The 18,190-nt window shown below is 35.8% G+C and overlaps 1 protein-coding gene across 1 annotated transcript in view; it reads left to right on the top strand.

Annotated features, from left to right (window-relative positions):
- Positions 1-18,190, top strand: part of THEMIS (thymocyte selection associated) — a 167,456-nt gene that overhangs the window by 92,902 nt on the left and 56,364 nt on the right. Inside the window, exon 4 of the mRNA XM_033102695.1 lies at positions 2,992-4,040. Within this exon, the coding sequence (XP_032958586.1) occupies positions 2,992-4,040 (1,049 nt within the window). The remainder of the gene's footprint in view (positions 1-2,991; positions 4,041-18,190) is intronic.

Below are 18,190 nucleotides of genomic sequence, written 5' to 3'. Positions count from 1 at the left end.
ACAACAATCCTCTCACTATGTCTTCACATGGCAGAAAGTCTAGGGATCTCTCTGGGTCTCTTTTATAAGGGCACTAATCTTATGACCTATCATCTCCCAAAGTTCCTGCCTCCAAATACCACCACATTGGGTCTTAGGTGTCAAAATACAAATTTTAGGGGGACACAAATATCCAGTCTATTGAAAGTACTTATTAAGCTAGTCTTATTGAGAAAATAATATTTAGGCACACTTGAAGAAGAAGAGAAGGTAGCCATAAACATATCTGGCTAAAGGATGTAGGAAGCAGAGGAAGCAGGCCATGCAATGACCTGACTAAGAGTGGGAGGCAACACTGGCAGATGAGATCCAAGTGGTACCTAGGACCACAGTAAGGACACTGATATTAATTCAGAGTGAAAAGGACTGCCATTGTTGGGCTTTGAACAGAAGAGAGAGACATGATCAATCTAACATATAAAAAGAATCTCTGGCTGCCCTATGCAGATGGGACTGTAAGAAGACTGGTTAGGAATCCATTGCAATAAACCAGGCAAGACATAATGTGGCATAGAACAGGGTAGTCCTATATAATGGATGTTAGGTGTTAGAAAAAGAGAAAAACTAAGGATGTTTCTGAGATTTCTGGACTGAATAAGGAGTTTGGAGTCCTCAATAACTGAGATGGAAAACGCACCAGATAGACTAGGTTTTGATTGGGAAGGTCAGAATTTCAATTTGGGCATGTGAATTTTGAGACATGTTTCAGACATCCAAGTGGATGTCCTAAGTAGGAGAAATATTTAGCTAGAGGTATACTTTGGAGAGTTATCAGCATACAGATGGTACTTAAAGACATGAGAGTGTAAGATCACAGTGGGTGTGAGTGTTGATAGAAAAATAAAGAGAACCAAGATACATGAAAATGTTGAGGGGAGGGAGGGTGGGTAGTGTGTAGAGAGAAGAAACCAGCAAAGAAATTGAGAAGAATCATAGGTAAGATAAGGAAATAAATGAGGAAAATTGAGCAAAGAGATCTGTCAAATCTACTCTGTGAAACGCTACTAATATGTCAATAGGGTTGAGATAGGTTAGCATAACTTCAGTGGATGGTACAAACATATTGAAGATAGGTCATGAACTGGAAGCATAAATACTTAACAGGGATCAGATAGCCTGGCTTGGAGGCTTTCGCTGGCAGGGATAAAGTCCTCCTAAGATATTAAGACCGTTTCTTCTCCCACAGTACCTACTGTGCCCAAATATAGATTAGGATCTGGCATGCATTAGGGTCTCTATGTTCTGATGGGTCAGTGTAGCGCCCCCAGAAATTTCTTAATGGCATCTATTCTACCAATGTCTAGCTGTTCCCTCCACTTGAGAAATGACATGAACCTATGAACCTATCTATTGCTAGCCCACAATTATTAAACCTAGTTCATTGATCTAAATAACTAAGATTTTAGAGTTTCTAAAATTACTTTGGGGTTCAAGGAAGCCTGTGGCAACAATCTCAAAAGTTTGGGTATACTAAACTTTATAAAATGAATAGATAAAAGTAGGAAGTGTTCTTTTAGCCTGTCTCTCTCTTTTTTTTTAATGAAGAATCTTTACAATTTTTACTGACCTTCAGCCTATAGACAACAACTGATTTTTTAAAAAGTTTTTCTTCTTTATATTCAAGAACATAAAATAATACTTTTTCATTCTATGTCTTCAAGAACTCTGTACATAGGATGCAAATAATAACGATGCAAATTATAGTTATAGTTTTCAGATGCTGCATAAAGAGTTAAAAATATAAAAGTAATAATATAGACAATGTTTTAGAAAAGGAAATTTTGTCTTCTAAATCTTCAAATTATTCATTTCTGAAGCATGCATAGAAGAAAGAATACTGACAGCAGGATGCCTAGAGATATTGGGAAACAATAGCAGATCGTGAAAATGCTATAAAACATTAAGTATTAGAAAATCAAAAATATATAAACCATTTAAAATTCTGTTAATATGTTCATATTAACTATTTTTTAATGCAAGACCATTTATAAGACTACTGTGTGGGGTAGTACATGGAGAGCAGATAATTTCAGGACAATATTTTAAGTGTCTCCATAGTGTTCCCATAGTCTCAAAAAAATGCTTCTGGGACAGTGGGTTCTTGGGAAGAATATAGAGCTATTCATTAGTTCCCAGTGACACAACAGGTAAAGAATGTATTGGTAAGTACCTTACCTGCATACCTAGGGCTCCTGAGTGGCTCCTCTGATTATGACCCATCTTGAGGCACTCCTTTTCTATCCAGGTGCTAATGCAGTAATAGTAGAGAAAGAAATAATGAAAATAATGCATACTGGTATCCATTTCCATATATTAATATTAAGTATCTTTATCCCATGATTTTGCAATGTGACTGTATCCCACATGATAAAATTTTGTTTAAAGAATGTACGTCTTGGGCTTTATGCAGGAAGTGTCTTATCTGAAGAACCAAAACTTTCTTTTAAGGTAATTTTACATATATTATCTGAACCTCAGGAACATGATTTAAAATAATATAATAAACCTTCTGGAAAAAATACACAGACATATAAATTTACACACATGCACATATATTCATGTATATTATATGTGACAAAATTATAAAGAAAAATGAGGGAATGATTAACACCACAATCAAGAGAATGGTTAACCTTAGATTTCAGTCAGAAGGACGTGATTTTGGTGAAGGTCAGAGGGCTCCAAGGTACTGATTAATGTTCATTTTTTAATCTGAGCAGCTGGTTTATGGATGCCAGTTTTATATATGATCTATTTTATTTTAACATTTATAAAAGGAAAGTCAAACATAAATGTTATATCATGATCATCTGAGGGATTTTTTGTTTTATTTTTTGATAAAATCTATTTGTGGTACCTGGAAAGATTCCAATACTACCTCATGGCAAAATTTTGATGCACAAAATGTCACAGTTTTTTTTTTTTGTTGTTTGTTTGTTTGTTTTATTCCAGTCCGGAAGGATATAGTCCGCATCCTCCCCAGTTTAGATGTTGAAGTCAAAGACATTACTGATAGTTATGATGCCAACTGGTTTCTTCAGCTGTTATCTACACAAGATCTTTCTGAAATGACCAGTAAAGAGTTCCCCATAGTGGCTGAAGTCATAGAAGTGCCTCAAGGAAACCAGCTACCCAGAAGCATTTTACAGCCTGGGAAAACCATTGTGATTCACAAAAAGTACCAGGCATCGAGGATCTTAGCTTCAGAAATTAGAAGCAATTTTCCTAAAAGACACTTCTTAATCCCCACGAGCTATAAAGGCAAATTCAAGCGGCGACCTCGGGAGTTTCCAACAGCTTATGACCTAGAGATAGCGAAGAGTGAAAAGGAACCCCTCCACGTTGTGGCCACCAAAGCCTTTCATCCCACTCATGATGAGTTGTCATCCGTGTCTGTTGGGGACCAGTTTCTAGTGCATCACTCACAGACAACTGAAGTCCTCTCTGAGGGAATCAAAAAAGCGGTTAATGTTCTGGCCTGTGAAAAAATCCTCAAAAAATCCTCTGAGGCAGCACTGCTCCCTTTGTACATGGAAGGAGGCTTTGTCGAGGTGATTCATGATAAGAAACAGTACCATATTTCTGAGCTTCGTGCACAGTTCCACTTGCCATTCAATGTGAAGGTATCTGTGAGAGATCTTTCCATTGAAGAAGACATTTTGGCTGCTACACCAGGACTGCAATTGGAAGAAGCTATCACAGATACTTATCTCCTCATAAGTGACTTTGTCAACCCCAGGGAGTGCTGGGAAATTCCTGTTGGCCGCTTGAATATGACTGTTCAGTTAGTTAGTAATTTTTCTCAGGATAGAGAATCATTTCCCGTCAGGACTTTGATCGAAGAGATCACTGAAGAACAATATTACATGATGCGGAGATATGAAAGTTCATTGTTGCACCCCCCACCTCGCCCTCCCAAACATCCCTCAGTGGGGGAAACAAAGTTAACTCTACTAAACTTAGCAGAAAAAAAGACAGTGGCTCTGCCTAAGTCTCCCAAGGTAAGTCTATGATTTTTGCGGTTTTTCCTCTTGAGTGTTTTACTTGAAGTACTTTATTTCAAGTTTCTTCTGAGTTTGTTTTTTGCTTACTTTTCTTTCTTTCATGCCATGTTTGAAATAAGCCTTTCTGATGCACAATAGATGAATGAACATCAACTGAGCATAAGCTGTCACAGCATTTTGTATTTTGATGCTTAACCAGTAGACGTGACAAGAAGTTTACATTGAATTAGAAATAGCAGGGATGACGTGTAAAGATGCTGACCCAAATTGCCGTTTCAATGGGTTTGGGTAATGAGGAATGTTTTATAAGGTGCCTCAGAAGCAAATCTCTTTTATTTTTTTCTAGGTAGAGTTGTTTTAATACTTCATCCAGGAAATAAGTGTACAAAAAGCTCTCTTCTCCTGGGGAGTTACCAGTAGCATGCATCTATAACACATGTCTTCATTTTGTTTTAAGTGCAGAAAGATGTAAAAATATCTTGGCAGAACTGTGTGTGAGCATATGAGCATCTGCCCACATTCTGCCTATCTGAGAACTGTAAACTTTAACAGTTCTATTGAAAAACAAAATCAATAAAATTGCAGACAGTCTGAGATCATAACAGAATAAAGCTCCATAACCACACCGAAGATTTTGGGAGAGGAGGGGTTGTAGCTTTCATTTTACTTGAAGTTGTTACCTCTTGAAAACTGCCTGCTGAGAGCCTGGAAAGCACTCGCCCTTACATGTGAAGCGTAGGTCGTTTATCTGTCCAGCAGTGGTTCTAGGGTGTATGGAAGGAGTGCATTCTGGCCTGGCAGATGTTGTGCTAGTAGCTTAGGGAAACAAAGCTATTAGTAAAACAAAGAAAGATGCTGTGTTTACTCTCTTTACTCAGGAATGATAGCTGCCTCAGGCTTCAAGTATGTGGGTACAGCACTACTTTAATTCTGCATTTCAAAGATTGCACTTGGTTGTATGCTGGGGAAATCCAGTAAGGATCTTCAAACCCATCTTCAGAAGATAAGATCAGCCGAAATTTTCTTTTCAGAAGAACAATTTTGAAGGAGTCATTTTGAATTAAACAACTGTTCCCGTATAATGTTGATTAACATTTCTATTAATATGGAGGATGTCTGGCTTCTCCTGTTTACTGTATTTTTATTATTGAATTGAATGATACGAGAGAAAAAATGCTGTTTTGTTTTTTGTTTAGTGGTAGGCAGAATAATGTCCCATCCCCTCACTCCCCAACCCGTCCCATGGTGTCCACACCAAAACCTTCGGAACCTGTAAATACGTTACATTGTATGGCAAAGAGACTTTACCTGTATGCTTAAACTTAAGGGCCATAAAATAAACAGATTGTCTTGGATTATCCAGGTAGACCCAATTTAATCACAAGAGTCCTTAAAAGAAACTTTCCCAGTTGTAGTCAGCATCAGAGAGATGTAACTACAGAAGAATCATTAGAGAAACTCAACATTGCAGACTTTGAAGTTGGAGGAAAGGAGCATTGAGCCAAGGAATGCAGATGGTATTTAAAAGCTAGAAAAGGCAGAGAAATCTTCCCTAGAGTCTCCAGAATGGAACTCAGCCGTGCTAACACCTTGATTTTCGCCAATGAGACTCATGTCAGATTTCTGACTAACAGAACTCTAAGATAATAAATTTATATTGTGTAAGGCACCATATTTACATTACAGGAATAATAGAAAACTAATACAGGACATAAAATTGGGAGGGAGGCATAAGTAAAAACTTAGCATAGAAAAATCTATATTTAAGTTAGAACTCGTTTTGTTGCAAAGTGGCTTTTTTCTTTTCTCCTTTTTAATGAATTTGTTAGCTCATGTACCTGTGGAGAACCTAAGAATACAGCTACACTCCAGGGTCCTTGGAAACAGTATCTTGAACACAGCCAGAATGGGCCTTACTTTTCCTCACACATTGATTCTTTTTCACTGGCTAGTTTTATTCATATGAGGCAAACTACTGCTGATAGTTCCTGCATCTCATAGTTCATCATTAGGAAAGAATATAATCATTTTAAAAAGAGAAGGACTTTGGAGCGCATGATCATCTCCTCGTTCAATTAACTGCTTGGTTGCCCCAATGACAGTCAAGATTGGTGAGGAAGGAAATGAGGACTGGTTGTCTCAAAAAATAAAGAGTAGAACAGTATGTGAAGATCTGGAGATACAAAAGAATAGATGTCTATTACAATCAGAAAGGAAGGGATCAAAAACCTTAAACTTCTAAAAAGGCATTAGAAAAAATATATAGGTTAAAAAAATTTTAAGTGCCTTTTTACAGAATGTCAGATGAATGTGCTCTAAGTGTTTTATTAAGAGAGAAACTCAGAAAGCAAGACTGCTATGTCTAGGCTACTCTTTTGGAAAAATCTCCAATCTTCCTTCTATGAATCTTCTTAACTGTCATGCTACTACCACACTCTATACACTGTACACTTCTATGGTGTATAGTGTATACTTACTATAACACTTCTACTTCTATAACATTTCTAACACCAGATGTGTAGGGTTTTTCCCACACTACGCAGTTCCTTGACACCAGCTGGGTGTCCTACAACTTAATTCTGACACTATTTATTTAGAGATAGTGTCAAATCCCACAGGCTAAGCGCTTAGTCCCACCAGACTGTTCACACCCCACTTCAGATGCCTATCGCAAGTAGTAGGTCCCCAGGTTACCCACAACTTCTGTCTGACTTGTCTACAAATCAGAGGTTTCCATGACCGTCTCCTCAGGTTTGAGTAATTTGTTAGAGTGACTCACAGAACTCAGGAAAATGCTTACTTCTCTTTACCATTTTATTAAAGGATATAGATGAACAGTCATATGAAGAGATACAGAAGCCGAGCTCTGGGAGTGTTCTAAGCTCAGGAGCTTCTGTCCCGAGGCCAGTTGGGATATGCCACTCTCCTGGTCTGGGGATGTTTTCACCAACCTGGAAGCTCTCCCAGACCCCATATTTTGGGATATTTGTACAGGCTTCCTCAAATAGGCATGATCAATTATTAACTCAATTTCCAGGGCCTCTTACCATTTTGGAGAATTAGAGGAGGGTGTGGCTGAAAATTCCAAACATCTATTCATGCCTTGGTGTTTCTGGTGACCAAGCCCCCTCCAGGAGCCACCCAGAGTCACTTCATTAGAACAAAAGACACTCCTATCACTCAGGAAATTCCAAAGGATTTAGGAACCCGGTGTCAGGAACTGGGATCAAAGAAGGAATATTAGAAAAAAAGATGTTTCTAGTGCTCTTATTACTTAGGAATTACAACATGGCTTTCAGGACCTCTGAACTGGGAACTGGGAGCTACTATTATCTCACAGCAATTAAAATAAAACTAATGCAGTCTTTTACTAAATTCATACATGTAGGATTCCAGATCATCTTAATAATTCCTAACTGCTTCTTCACTGGTCAAACCCCACATGGATTATGGTCGCACTATCTAGTACTGAGTCTCACTTCTAAAGAATAATGATTAACTGAAGTTTGGTAAGACGTTCAGAGTTGTTTGTTAAGATGATAAAAGGCCCAGGAGCCATTTTCATCTAAGGACCTATTGAGGGAACTGAGTGACAATCTAAACTTGAATGACTTGATACTAGATGATATTATCTTATACATTTAAAGAGCTACTCTGTAGCAAAGAGTACACTCTTATTTTTCATTGCAACATTGGTTGAGAGTCAAGGGAGGACAATTTTGGTGTCATATGTTGTAACAGATTTTTTGTCCTCAAAAAGTTTACAGCAGAAGCTAGGAAATCCTAGGTCAGTGATGTTGTCAGGAGATTCCTGCTTGGTTCAAAGTTTATCAATCAGTTGAGAAGGGTCGATGATTCTTTGTTTCTGATTAGTTCCATCCAATCATAGTATGGTAGATAAAGAACTATATTTTCCCTGAAATTACTTTAAAATGTCAGGGAATACTATAATTTATCTGTGTTCCGACTTGCTGACCTCCTCATTTTCAACAATTTTTTCGTCCCATAAAGATAGTTATCTGCTTAGTGGGTAATTTTTGGAATATAAAAAGAAGCTCTGTCAGTTTCTGGATAATCTACCCAAAAAGTCTTGCAAGCAACTATTTCTTATTATCACAATGCCATCTTTCCATATATTTATTTTATGTTTCTTCTGATACCTACATTAAAGCTTTTCTATCTATGCAAGCTTTTGAAGTGATTGGATAGAACAATTTTTTATATTCTACAGGCAGGAAGCAGCCATTGAAAACAAACCTCTAAGATTTTGGACTGTATGTGAACTATTGCTTTAACTTCAGAGAATAATTTGTAAGGCTTATTCAGAGTTCAAATATTCAAACTCATTTAACTCATTAAAAAACCTTATTACATATGCCGAGGAGAGTATCAGATGCTTTGTTTTATAAGTTTACTTTTGCCTTCAAAGTAGGTCATTCACTTCACTGGATCATTTCTTGCACTGTGAAATAACAGGGCAGACGCATGAGATGTCTAAGAGGAAGACACTATATGTACTGAGTATTAGTCAAATTCATCTGTGTTAGGGATCCATTGTCAGTTGTGAACCCTACAAGTTCATCTAAGAAATTTAGAAATTAAAAATATATGAGGAAAGGTTATAGGAACTAGAATAAATAGAAATAATTCATTTCCAAGGTAAGATTGTCAATTGTTCTCTAGCTTTAGCAATACCTAAATAAGAGAAAATTGATGATAGTAGAAAGTTGAGAATTGTAATGTGGATATGAGCAGGGGCAGGTGGGAGGGGGAGACGAATATCAACACAGGTGACCTCACTCACAGATGGCAGATCTCAAGGCCTATGAAGTTTTACATTGAAGGATTTTATTGTTGTTTTAAAAATATGATAAGTAACTGTTTAGGAGAATAATGTATGGGGGTCTAAGCAAAGGGATGAGAATATGCCAAGGGAACCTTAAAATTCTTTTCAGGCTTATGACAGTGTAGAAATAGTATATTTAAGATTTGTGCATTTTGATTCTTAATCAAATGAAAACAATATTGTAAGGTGATTAAGTCAATGAAGCTAGGCCTAAAATTGTATTCTAAATAGGTATGTTGTGGAGTAGACTCTCCTTCCAGAGGGTTAGTTTCTATGGTTTCTATAGTTAGTTCGTTTCTATAGTCAGACGTAGTTTCAGATAGATTGAAAGAACTAAAACTCACTGGAGTTTTTGCCTGTTGAGATATATATGGCTATGACTTCTGAGTGCCACACAGTAAATATGTAACTTCTGTATTCTGATGAAAGAGTCTATAACCAGATTGAAAAACAAACCTTTGGCTGAAAGATGAGATATTCCACGCCTTCAGAGACTGCAACTAGGACCAGAAATCTTGCATTTCACTAACTCTGTTTGGCCATTTAAATCCCAAGTGTCCACTTTGCTGCCAGAATTTCTAGATTTCTGTCGGACAAGAACACCCATAGGAGACAGGAAGGCCAAAAGCAAGGGAGGCAGTAATGCAAGGTGCTGTGAATTGAGCAGAAAACAAACCCTGTACCAGAATTGGAGTGTGGGCTGGAAAAGGCAGAAGGAAACCAAAAGTTTCTGGTTGCTGCAGAGAGAGCCCTTCAACAGTTGCTGCTAGGTGCAAAAACTTACCTCTGATCTGGTGTGACAGTTAGCGTGGCTGAAAAGTGTTAAAGTAACCCACACTCCTGAGCTGAATCTAGAGCTTTAGAGAATAGTCTTACATCCACTCATTTGTCGTCTATAGGATTTGGAATATTTTCCGCACTAAAATGGTGTGATTTGTTTTGTTGTTGTTAACCTGAAATGGTATAAAGATATTAGAGTGTTCGGATTTGTAACCCGCCCCACACGTCTGCAGACTGATATCTATCTACTCGTGGTGTATCCTCTTGGTATAGCATAGAAGCTGTAAGTCCGTTTTCCCTGTGAGTGGGGAAAATTTTCATTTTAGCATTTTTCAAAGGCCAAAGGCAAAGCCGGTAGAACTTGGGCATTCTCTAAAAATTGGGGTCTTAAATCTGTTTAATAAGGAAAATAAAGGGAACTTATGATCTTTCTTTAAAATGTTGATGAATTTTTAACTGGGAGATACAATTTTAGCATATTTTTAGCCGATATTTGAGCTGTTGTTAGGGCAAGACACATACAGAATAATACATCATTATTTTGAGTTGCCTGAGGTTTATAGTCTAGTAAATGACATGAGCCTGTAAACTGCTAACTAGAGTAAGAAGTGAAAATGATGGGAGGGGAGGGCAAAGGGTGAATATATGAATTGCTGAGTTGAAAATAAGCTAAACTTGAGTTCCAACTGAAACCGTGCAGGTAGAAATCTGTGCCCATTGGAAAGTGCAGAATATTTATAAGTTCTGTTTGTGCTTCTGGAAGTGGGAGAGTAACCATAACTTTTAAAGTTTTACTCTAGGTATGACATGCACTACATTAATACTTCTAGCTAGATAACCAAAGAAAGGTTTAAATGAGTTTTAAATAAAAAAGAGCTGGTGAAAGTAAGTATTAGAAAACATTCTTAGATTTTAAGAAAATTTTCACCAAAAATGATCACATTATCAAACTACTAATAAAATACTCATTCTCTAGAAAGTTTGTGTCCGATGAACAGTGTTTTTTTCCATTGTGGGATACCTGAAGTACATGTCTACTTGGAAATACATCAATGAACCAAAATTTTGGTCCTCTTTGATCTTTCAACCAACTGCGAATGTTCTCACTGGAGGAGTGAGGAAGGGCTGATGAGAAACAGTGAGATAATACTGTTCCTCACCTCCCTGTCCCATCTGAGGAGTCGAGAACTAAAAGACCACCAAATATGTGATTATCATTTTTTTCAGTGTATTACTTTTTAGCTGTAAAAAAAAAAGTGAATTAAAAATAATATTTTCCCAGTGTGTTGATAAAATGATTGAATAAAATTTAGAGTAAATCCTTTCACTTTAGTATTCTGGCTTTTACAAAGGCTAGAATAGTTTTCAGTTTCTTAAATGCGCATAACCTAGAAATCCCTGTTTAGAAATGACCGGTTTTAACAAAAGAATCAGCAGTTTGGAATGTCTAGTGCACATTATGTATAAAGTGAACACACTTGAATTGTCAACTTCCTATAATCCCTGTAGGAATTTTAGTGCCTAGAATCATTGACCTGAATGTGGGCTCACAAGATATTTAAGTTCTGTTCTTTGAGCTCACTATCTTCAGTTTTGTCTTTTAAATTTTAAAAAATCTGAAGAGTAGTTGGAGGAATCATGAGGAGGTAAGTTCCAGCTGGCTTTGCAGTTCCAAAAGCTGATTTATCTCAGTTTTCCATTACTATGTTTATCAGTTCTGAATTTAGTTTAGAATAAAAACCTTGCCTAGAAATAAATTGGTAAGGCATAAGCTACGTTATTTGAGCAAATAAGTTTTACTACAACTTCCCAATTGCTTGCAACTCAACCATTACTTTGAAATATTTCGGTGGTGATTTCATTGATGTGAGATCTACATAAATGAAAACATTCATGCTTTGCTTCCCAAACCAAATTTTCTGGGTAAATGTTAAGAAAGAAAATGAGTATAAGATTGCTATGAAAGAATGCATAAGGATAGTCTTCCAAAAATTAAAGTTTTTTTTTTTCAAATTTTAAAAAGTCTTACTGAAACTTGACTCCTCTCCATACTTCACTCACATTTACAATTCAGCCATATTAAATTTGCCATTTGAAGACTTTGTTCTCTCCGGAGTTTCCAATCTTTCCAAACGGAATTTTCCTTTTTAAATTTTTTTTGACAACCATTTATAGAAATTCTGAATAAAATTTTCTCATTAAATCTTTCAGTTTCCCCATTAGTGTTATTATTATTTCCAATTTATAGACAAGGAAACTGAGGTTCAGAGAATAATTGACCAAGGAAAGAAAGCTACCAGTTAGAGCTAGAATCTTAAACCGGCTTTACAAGTACTCCATGTCGTCTGCTCTAAGGAAATTTCGTTCACACTCCTCTACCTCCCAAACCTCAACTCTGAGTCTGAGTTTGATGTTCCTAATTTTGGTTTCCATAACAGGCCTTACAAACTGCTACCATAGTACTTACTATAAAGTGTTATAACAGCTCTTTTACTTATCAATCATACTAATTAGACTCTGTGCTTCTTCAGACCTAGGAATATATATTTGTGTTTGCTTCCTTAGTGTTTCATTAAAGTTCCTGGTACAGAGCAATCAATCAATAAATGTTTGTGGGAGGAAGGAAAGAAAAGAGGGAAAGAGAGAAAAGGAAGGGAATAAGGAAGGAAATTTATTTTATTTCATTTATTTTACTTTTCTCTAAGTAAATTCCTTTTCACTCCATGTATTTTTAAAAAGTCTGCAAATGTCACATTTTCAGGTAAGTTTTCCAGACTACTTGTTCTCAATACTTCTATGCGGAAGTATTATAATAATTTTTTGTGCAGTCAAACCTGTTAACCTTTCATATGTGCATACTTTTATTGCTTTTAAAGGTATCCCCATTCCAGTGATTCAGTGTATGTTCATCAATTCTATTCTAATTTTTTCAGACTTGTTTTCATATATATTTAATACATACATATATGCATGCATACATACATAGATATATGTGTATGTATGTATGCAAGTGTGCAAATATATATATGTGCAAGTATGTATATATATGCAAGTATGTATATATATATATATGCAAGTATGCAAGTATGCAAATATATATATATTTGTATATATATATATATACTGGAGGTGCCAAAAAATTATATATGCGTAACTTGTATTTATCTTTTGTTATTGGTATATATTGAGTATTACAATTTTAATACAGTTTTTTCTTTCTTAAAAATGTGCATATATTTTTTAGACACCCTCTAAATGTGTTTTTAATACATATATATACAATATGTATTATGCACTACTAAATCTATCTGAATTTTGTTATGAAGGTGGCTCCAAAATATCTTAGTACCATTTATGAAGTAATTCTTCCTAATATTCTCATGCTTTCTTTATCACATAATAAATTTCTTTATATATAACAGTCTGTTCCTGGGTTATTAATTCTTTTTCAGCAATCTTTTATTTTATTTTTGAAGTAAAACACACTTTTAAAATAAGATTCAATATTATGTGTTTATATATAGATATACTTTTTAAGTGGTTTTAAGAGTAAGGCATGCTATTTTGGAAATAGAAAAAAAAGAAAATGTAATTACCAGTAATCTTATCACATTTTGTTCTGTAAATATTATATTTCCATTATTCATTAACATATAGAATCAAGCACACATGCAATGAATGATTCTGTATTTGTACCTATGATAAAGTGATATATGTACATATATACATATGTACACATGTCTCGGTTAATAGATTGTTATATTTGATTCTTTGCCCTGGAATTATTCCAAAAGCCCCAAACCTGAGGACTAAATGTAAGTGCATGAACCTCCACATTTTAAATTGAGTTGCTAAGATTATCTATGCAGGACTTAGAAGATGAAGGTCCTATAATCAGTGCCAATAGTATTAGCCAACCTTGCATCTTGGAAGACAGGAGCAAATGTTCCTTAGCTGCTTCAGCATTTCTCCTCACTTCAGGTTAAGAAAAAGAAAGCTTAAATAGTTAGCAAGGTGAGAAAAGATTTGTTTTGCAGAGAGTTAATCATAGCCTATGAATTCTTTTATCCCCAACACTATGGCTAAAGGAAGTTGGGTTTTTCTTCCTCACTTCAAGTTACGTGATGGGGCCCTCAAATGAACCATTTGGGGACCTTGACTTTGGGCTATGGGTGTTTGAGGAAAATAGCAACTGGCATTTGACCCATATCTACAAAGTCTAAAGGTAAAAGGCTATGACTGGAGATTCTCCCCTCTTGGATAAGTGGTATTGAGAGTAAATTGCACTTCCATCAATGGTAGATCAAATGTGTGGGTTCTCTAGAGATAAGATGTAAACTTGAGATAGTGAAAGGACCTTGACCAATAAATGTTTTCCTAAAGTCTAAAAGCTGAGGGTGATAATTGTTAAGGCGCTAGCCTTAGGCAAGTAAGCTACAGTGTGGTTCCCAATTCAGATGGTTTCTAATTTAATCTGCAAAAGCATCCCGTGAATGAATGGGTCAGCTTTTAACATCTGCCAGCCACATCCCCGTTACAGAAATATCAGCCACCCAAGACTGTGCATTCTTTCTCCTTATTCCCTTTTCTCTCTAGACCCTGTTTTGGAGAAGTAAAAATGAAAGGTTAGTGAGTAGGGGAAATAGATGTAGAGAGCTAATAATTAAGAAGTCAACCATATTTTCTCTGTTATAAATTTGGAAGTTTCAAGAGGGCTTGAGCTACTACAGGGAGAAACCTTAAATTAGGGAAAATCTCTGAGCTTTGGTTATGACACTAAATTGGCCTGGGGTTAAATATCTATAATGTGTGTATGTGCGTATATGTTTGTATATGTTATACACTCATGTGTGCATATTTCTGTATATGAGTATGTATGTGTGGGTATGTTCAATGCATTTATCTCCAGTCATCCTTTTGAATGTCAAGTTTTTTAATGTCTAAATAAAATCAAATAAGCCTTCAATCTCACATGATTTTTGGCACGCCAGTGCCCTCCTCCTTTATTTCCAAAAATTTATGTGGGAGCTTTGTATTTTCTCCTTTGCTGTCTTGCTCTTCACTTCTTTTTCTGAATTTTTTTAATTTTATATTTTTAACATACATAAAGCTATACATAATTAGTGTATAACTTGATGGGTTTAGTGGTAAGTATACACCGGTGAAATCATCAACACAGTCTTTGCCATAAACTTATCTGTCACCCCCAAAACTTTCCTCCTTATTATTGCTTTTCACTTTTACTTTATGTTTATTTATCATCTCAATAGAGGTGTTCCAACTCCATCAGATTGCTTTGGTCTTTAGTGCCCCAAACTATGAATTCAATTTGTTCTCTTTGATTTTTCAGCAATGCACTTGTGGGTAAAAACATAAATTGGCTGAAGGTCTGGTGAGAATATCTAAGAATAGGAAGTGAAATTTCTAAACCATAATGCCTCATGAATTAATCCTTGACCCTTAACTCTCCTCAAGTGTTTTTATCTCACAAAATCAATGCTTTTCCATCTAGGATCGGCTCATATTTATTGTTTGTTTGTTTGATTGATTCATTATTATTATTATTTAATGAATTCAAAATATTCATTCTCATAATTTATGCAATTTAAAGTTTAGAAATCCTGACCTTCCTTAACACTTATAGTTATTTTAAATCATTATTTTCTTATTTAACTCTGTATTCCATAAGGAATTTATATTGTAAACTGTATGGGGGAAAAAAACCCTCTTAATAAAAATGGTTAATACATTTTCCCAGTGCCACATATTTACTAAACTATTCTTTACTCACTGTTCTGGAGACAGTTTCTCAGTTTTATTTTTTTTACTTGATTTCTTTGATTTACCTGGCTTATCTTGTATCAGTAGTTCACAATGTAGTATTTTCTAAAATGTCTTAATGTTGATATGTATTTCCTCATTATCACTAATTATTTAGGTTCTCAGCTCCTTATTCTTTCAAGTGAACTTCCAAACCACTTCATTAACTTCTATAAAAAACATCTGGTGGTGCTTTTCATTGAAATTACATTAGACTTAAATATTACTTTGGGAGAATATAAATTTTATGATACTTCATTTTTCCATCTTGGTAAATGGTTTGATATTCCATTTAGTTAAATCTTCTCATTAAAGTCACATGTATCTTTCTAACAATTTCTGTTGTACAACTGACATTTCTTCAAACTCTGACATTTTTTTTTTCATATTATTTCCTTCCTTCAGAGTTAGAAACACTCAGTGCTGTGATACTCTCTCTGGTATAGGATTTATGTATTTTCATCTGAGTAAAACCAAAAATCATGTCCTTTACCATGGTGATTATTTGCTTTTAGTCATCTCTTGTTCAACAACTATTGCTTGATTATTATATTTTAGGCACGGTCTTAGGTGCTGCATATACATCAGTAACAAAACACCTTGGTAAATGGTTTGACACTCCATTTAATGTTACATTCTAGTGGGAGTAAATGATATAGAAAATTAGAGCATGATAACTGCTATGAAAAATGAATAGAGCAAGATAAGGAGAATTAAGAGTGTGAGGAAAGTAGAATAATTTTAAATAAGGTGGTCATGAAATGCCTGACTGGGCAGACAGCACTTGTCCAAAGACTTGAATGAGTAAGATGAGCTATACAGAGAGTGAGTGGAAGTATTCCAAGCAGAAGAAAGAAATGAGACAAGCACTGAGGGGGAAGTGTGCCAAATATGCTCAAGAATTGTCTGGAGGGCCAGAATGGTTGAAATATAGTGAATGAAGGAGGCAAAGGGGGGGTGAGATCAGAGAGGAAATGGAGGAGGCAGATTAGGTAGGTCTCTATAGGTCATTGTAGTGATTTTCGCATAACTTTTCATGAGACATGAAGTTGTTGGAAGAGTGAGTTGGAGAACAAAGGGCTCATTTTGACTTTTCTGCTGCTGTTAGTAGAGGAGCAAGGATGGAAACAGGGTGACCAATTAGCGGACATTGCCATGCATTGTGGACCATGGGCTAGTAATGGAGGTAATAAGAAATGGTTAGTTCTAGACATATTTTGTGTGCAAACCCAAATGCATTTCTTCTGCATTGCATCTTTCCTCCTACTTTAAATAAGAAATCTTCATTTTATAATTTCTCTATTGCTGTCCTTTTAAATTTAGCTTATCCCTACCTGTGTTCTCTTGTTAATGGAATTTTCTTCCCTTGGGCTTTATATAGATACAGTTCTCTTTTGAAAATGTTGATTTAGTCCTCGATTGCTATGGTGAAAAAAAAAGCAAAAACCAAAAATACTATCTGGAAATAATAAGGTTATAGTAAATGATCATTACTATTTCTTTGTGCCTAAATATTCTACCAATCTTTGATTCTGTATCTACACACTAGTCAGTAGAGTCAAAAGTAATTGAACATCTTCATTTGAGTCCCTTGAAATATCAACAGGTTGCTTTGCTGTGGCTGAAGAATTTTAAAGAGAAGAAATAGAAAGGATCCCAAAGTGAGCTTATGGCATTTGGGGAAGAGGGTGGTCTCCTTGGTGATATTGCCTGTAAGTTTCTCCTCTGTCTTTGGTACCCACACGGGTATTCTTGTCTGTAGTGCTTGATTTAAAGGGGCCAGTTTTTCTTCTTAATCCTGAATTTAGTAGGAAATTGGTTCCTGTTTTCTCTTTTTCACTTCTCTTGGAGGATTTTCCCAGGCACTGCCTCTTTTCAGAATCACGCTTCCTTATTTCAGACCTGCAATTCTAAAACATGCTTTGTTGTGCTTGAGTTACTCTATTAAATACACATGTGGCAGTCTCCCCATCCACCTTTTTATCTGTTTCATTTAAAGTTTCCCTGTATTTGTCACCCTTCTTGAGATTCCTTTCCAGAGCAGCCAAGTCCATCCCCACGTTGTCTCCACTGGGACCCATTCTTTGTGTGTAAATTGTCCCTGTTTTTTCCTACATACACAACACATCTGATTCTGTGCAATAGTGCAGCCTATTCCTTCCTGAAGCTAACTCAATTTGTTTTCAAACAAATATAACAATATTGTTTTCCCCATCTCAAGGGTGTCATATTTGTGACTCTATTTGTCATTGAGAGACCAGAATTAAGGTACTCAGAAGCTGTGAAATGAAAGGCAAAAATAGCTTGTTCTTACAACATGGAAGGAAATTTACCCCCATTTAGCTAAAAGCACAAGATCTTTCTAATCAAACATTTGACATCATTACCAGACTGGGTAAAACGTGTACCCATTCAGTTATAATTGGTTCTGCTCACAGTGTATTTCGCATTGTCTGTGCAGCTACAGGAAATATGGTTAATAAAAGCACATGTCAGCCTGACTGAAGCTGTTCTATAAAGCCCTGCCAGACTACTCTGAGAAACTGTTATTTCCTATTATGAAAACTTAATCACTAATCATGTTTAAAAGGGAATCAGCCTTCAAAAGAGTGGTCTGTAGAGGTAAGCAGTAATTCAGATTTGATTGGCAACATAAGATTTTCAGAAAATAGTTCCAAATGAGAAGCATTTTGAGAGCACC

Source organism: Rhinolophus ferrumequinum, chromosome 3 (genome assembly GCF_004115265.2).
Source record: "Rhinolophus ferrumequinum isolate MPI-CBG mRhiFer1 chromosome 3, mRhiFer1_v1.p, whole genome shotgun sequence".
Lineage (NCBI taxonomy): Eukaryota > Metazoa > Chordata > Mammalia > Chiroptera > Rhinolophidae > Rhinolophus > Rhinolophus ferrumequinum.
The sequence above is the reverse complement of the archived record's forward strand: the minus strand, read 5'-3'. Positions and strand labels throughout refer to the sequence as shown.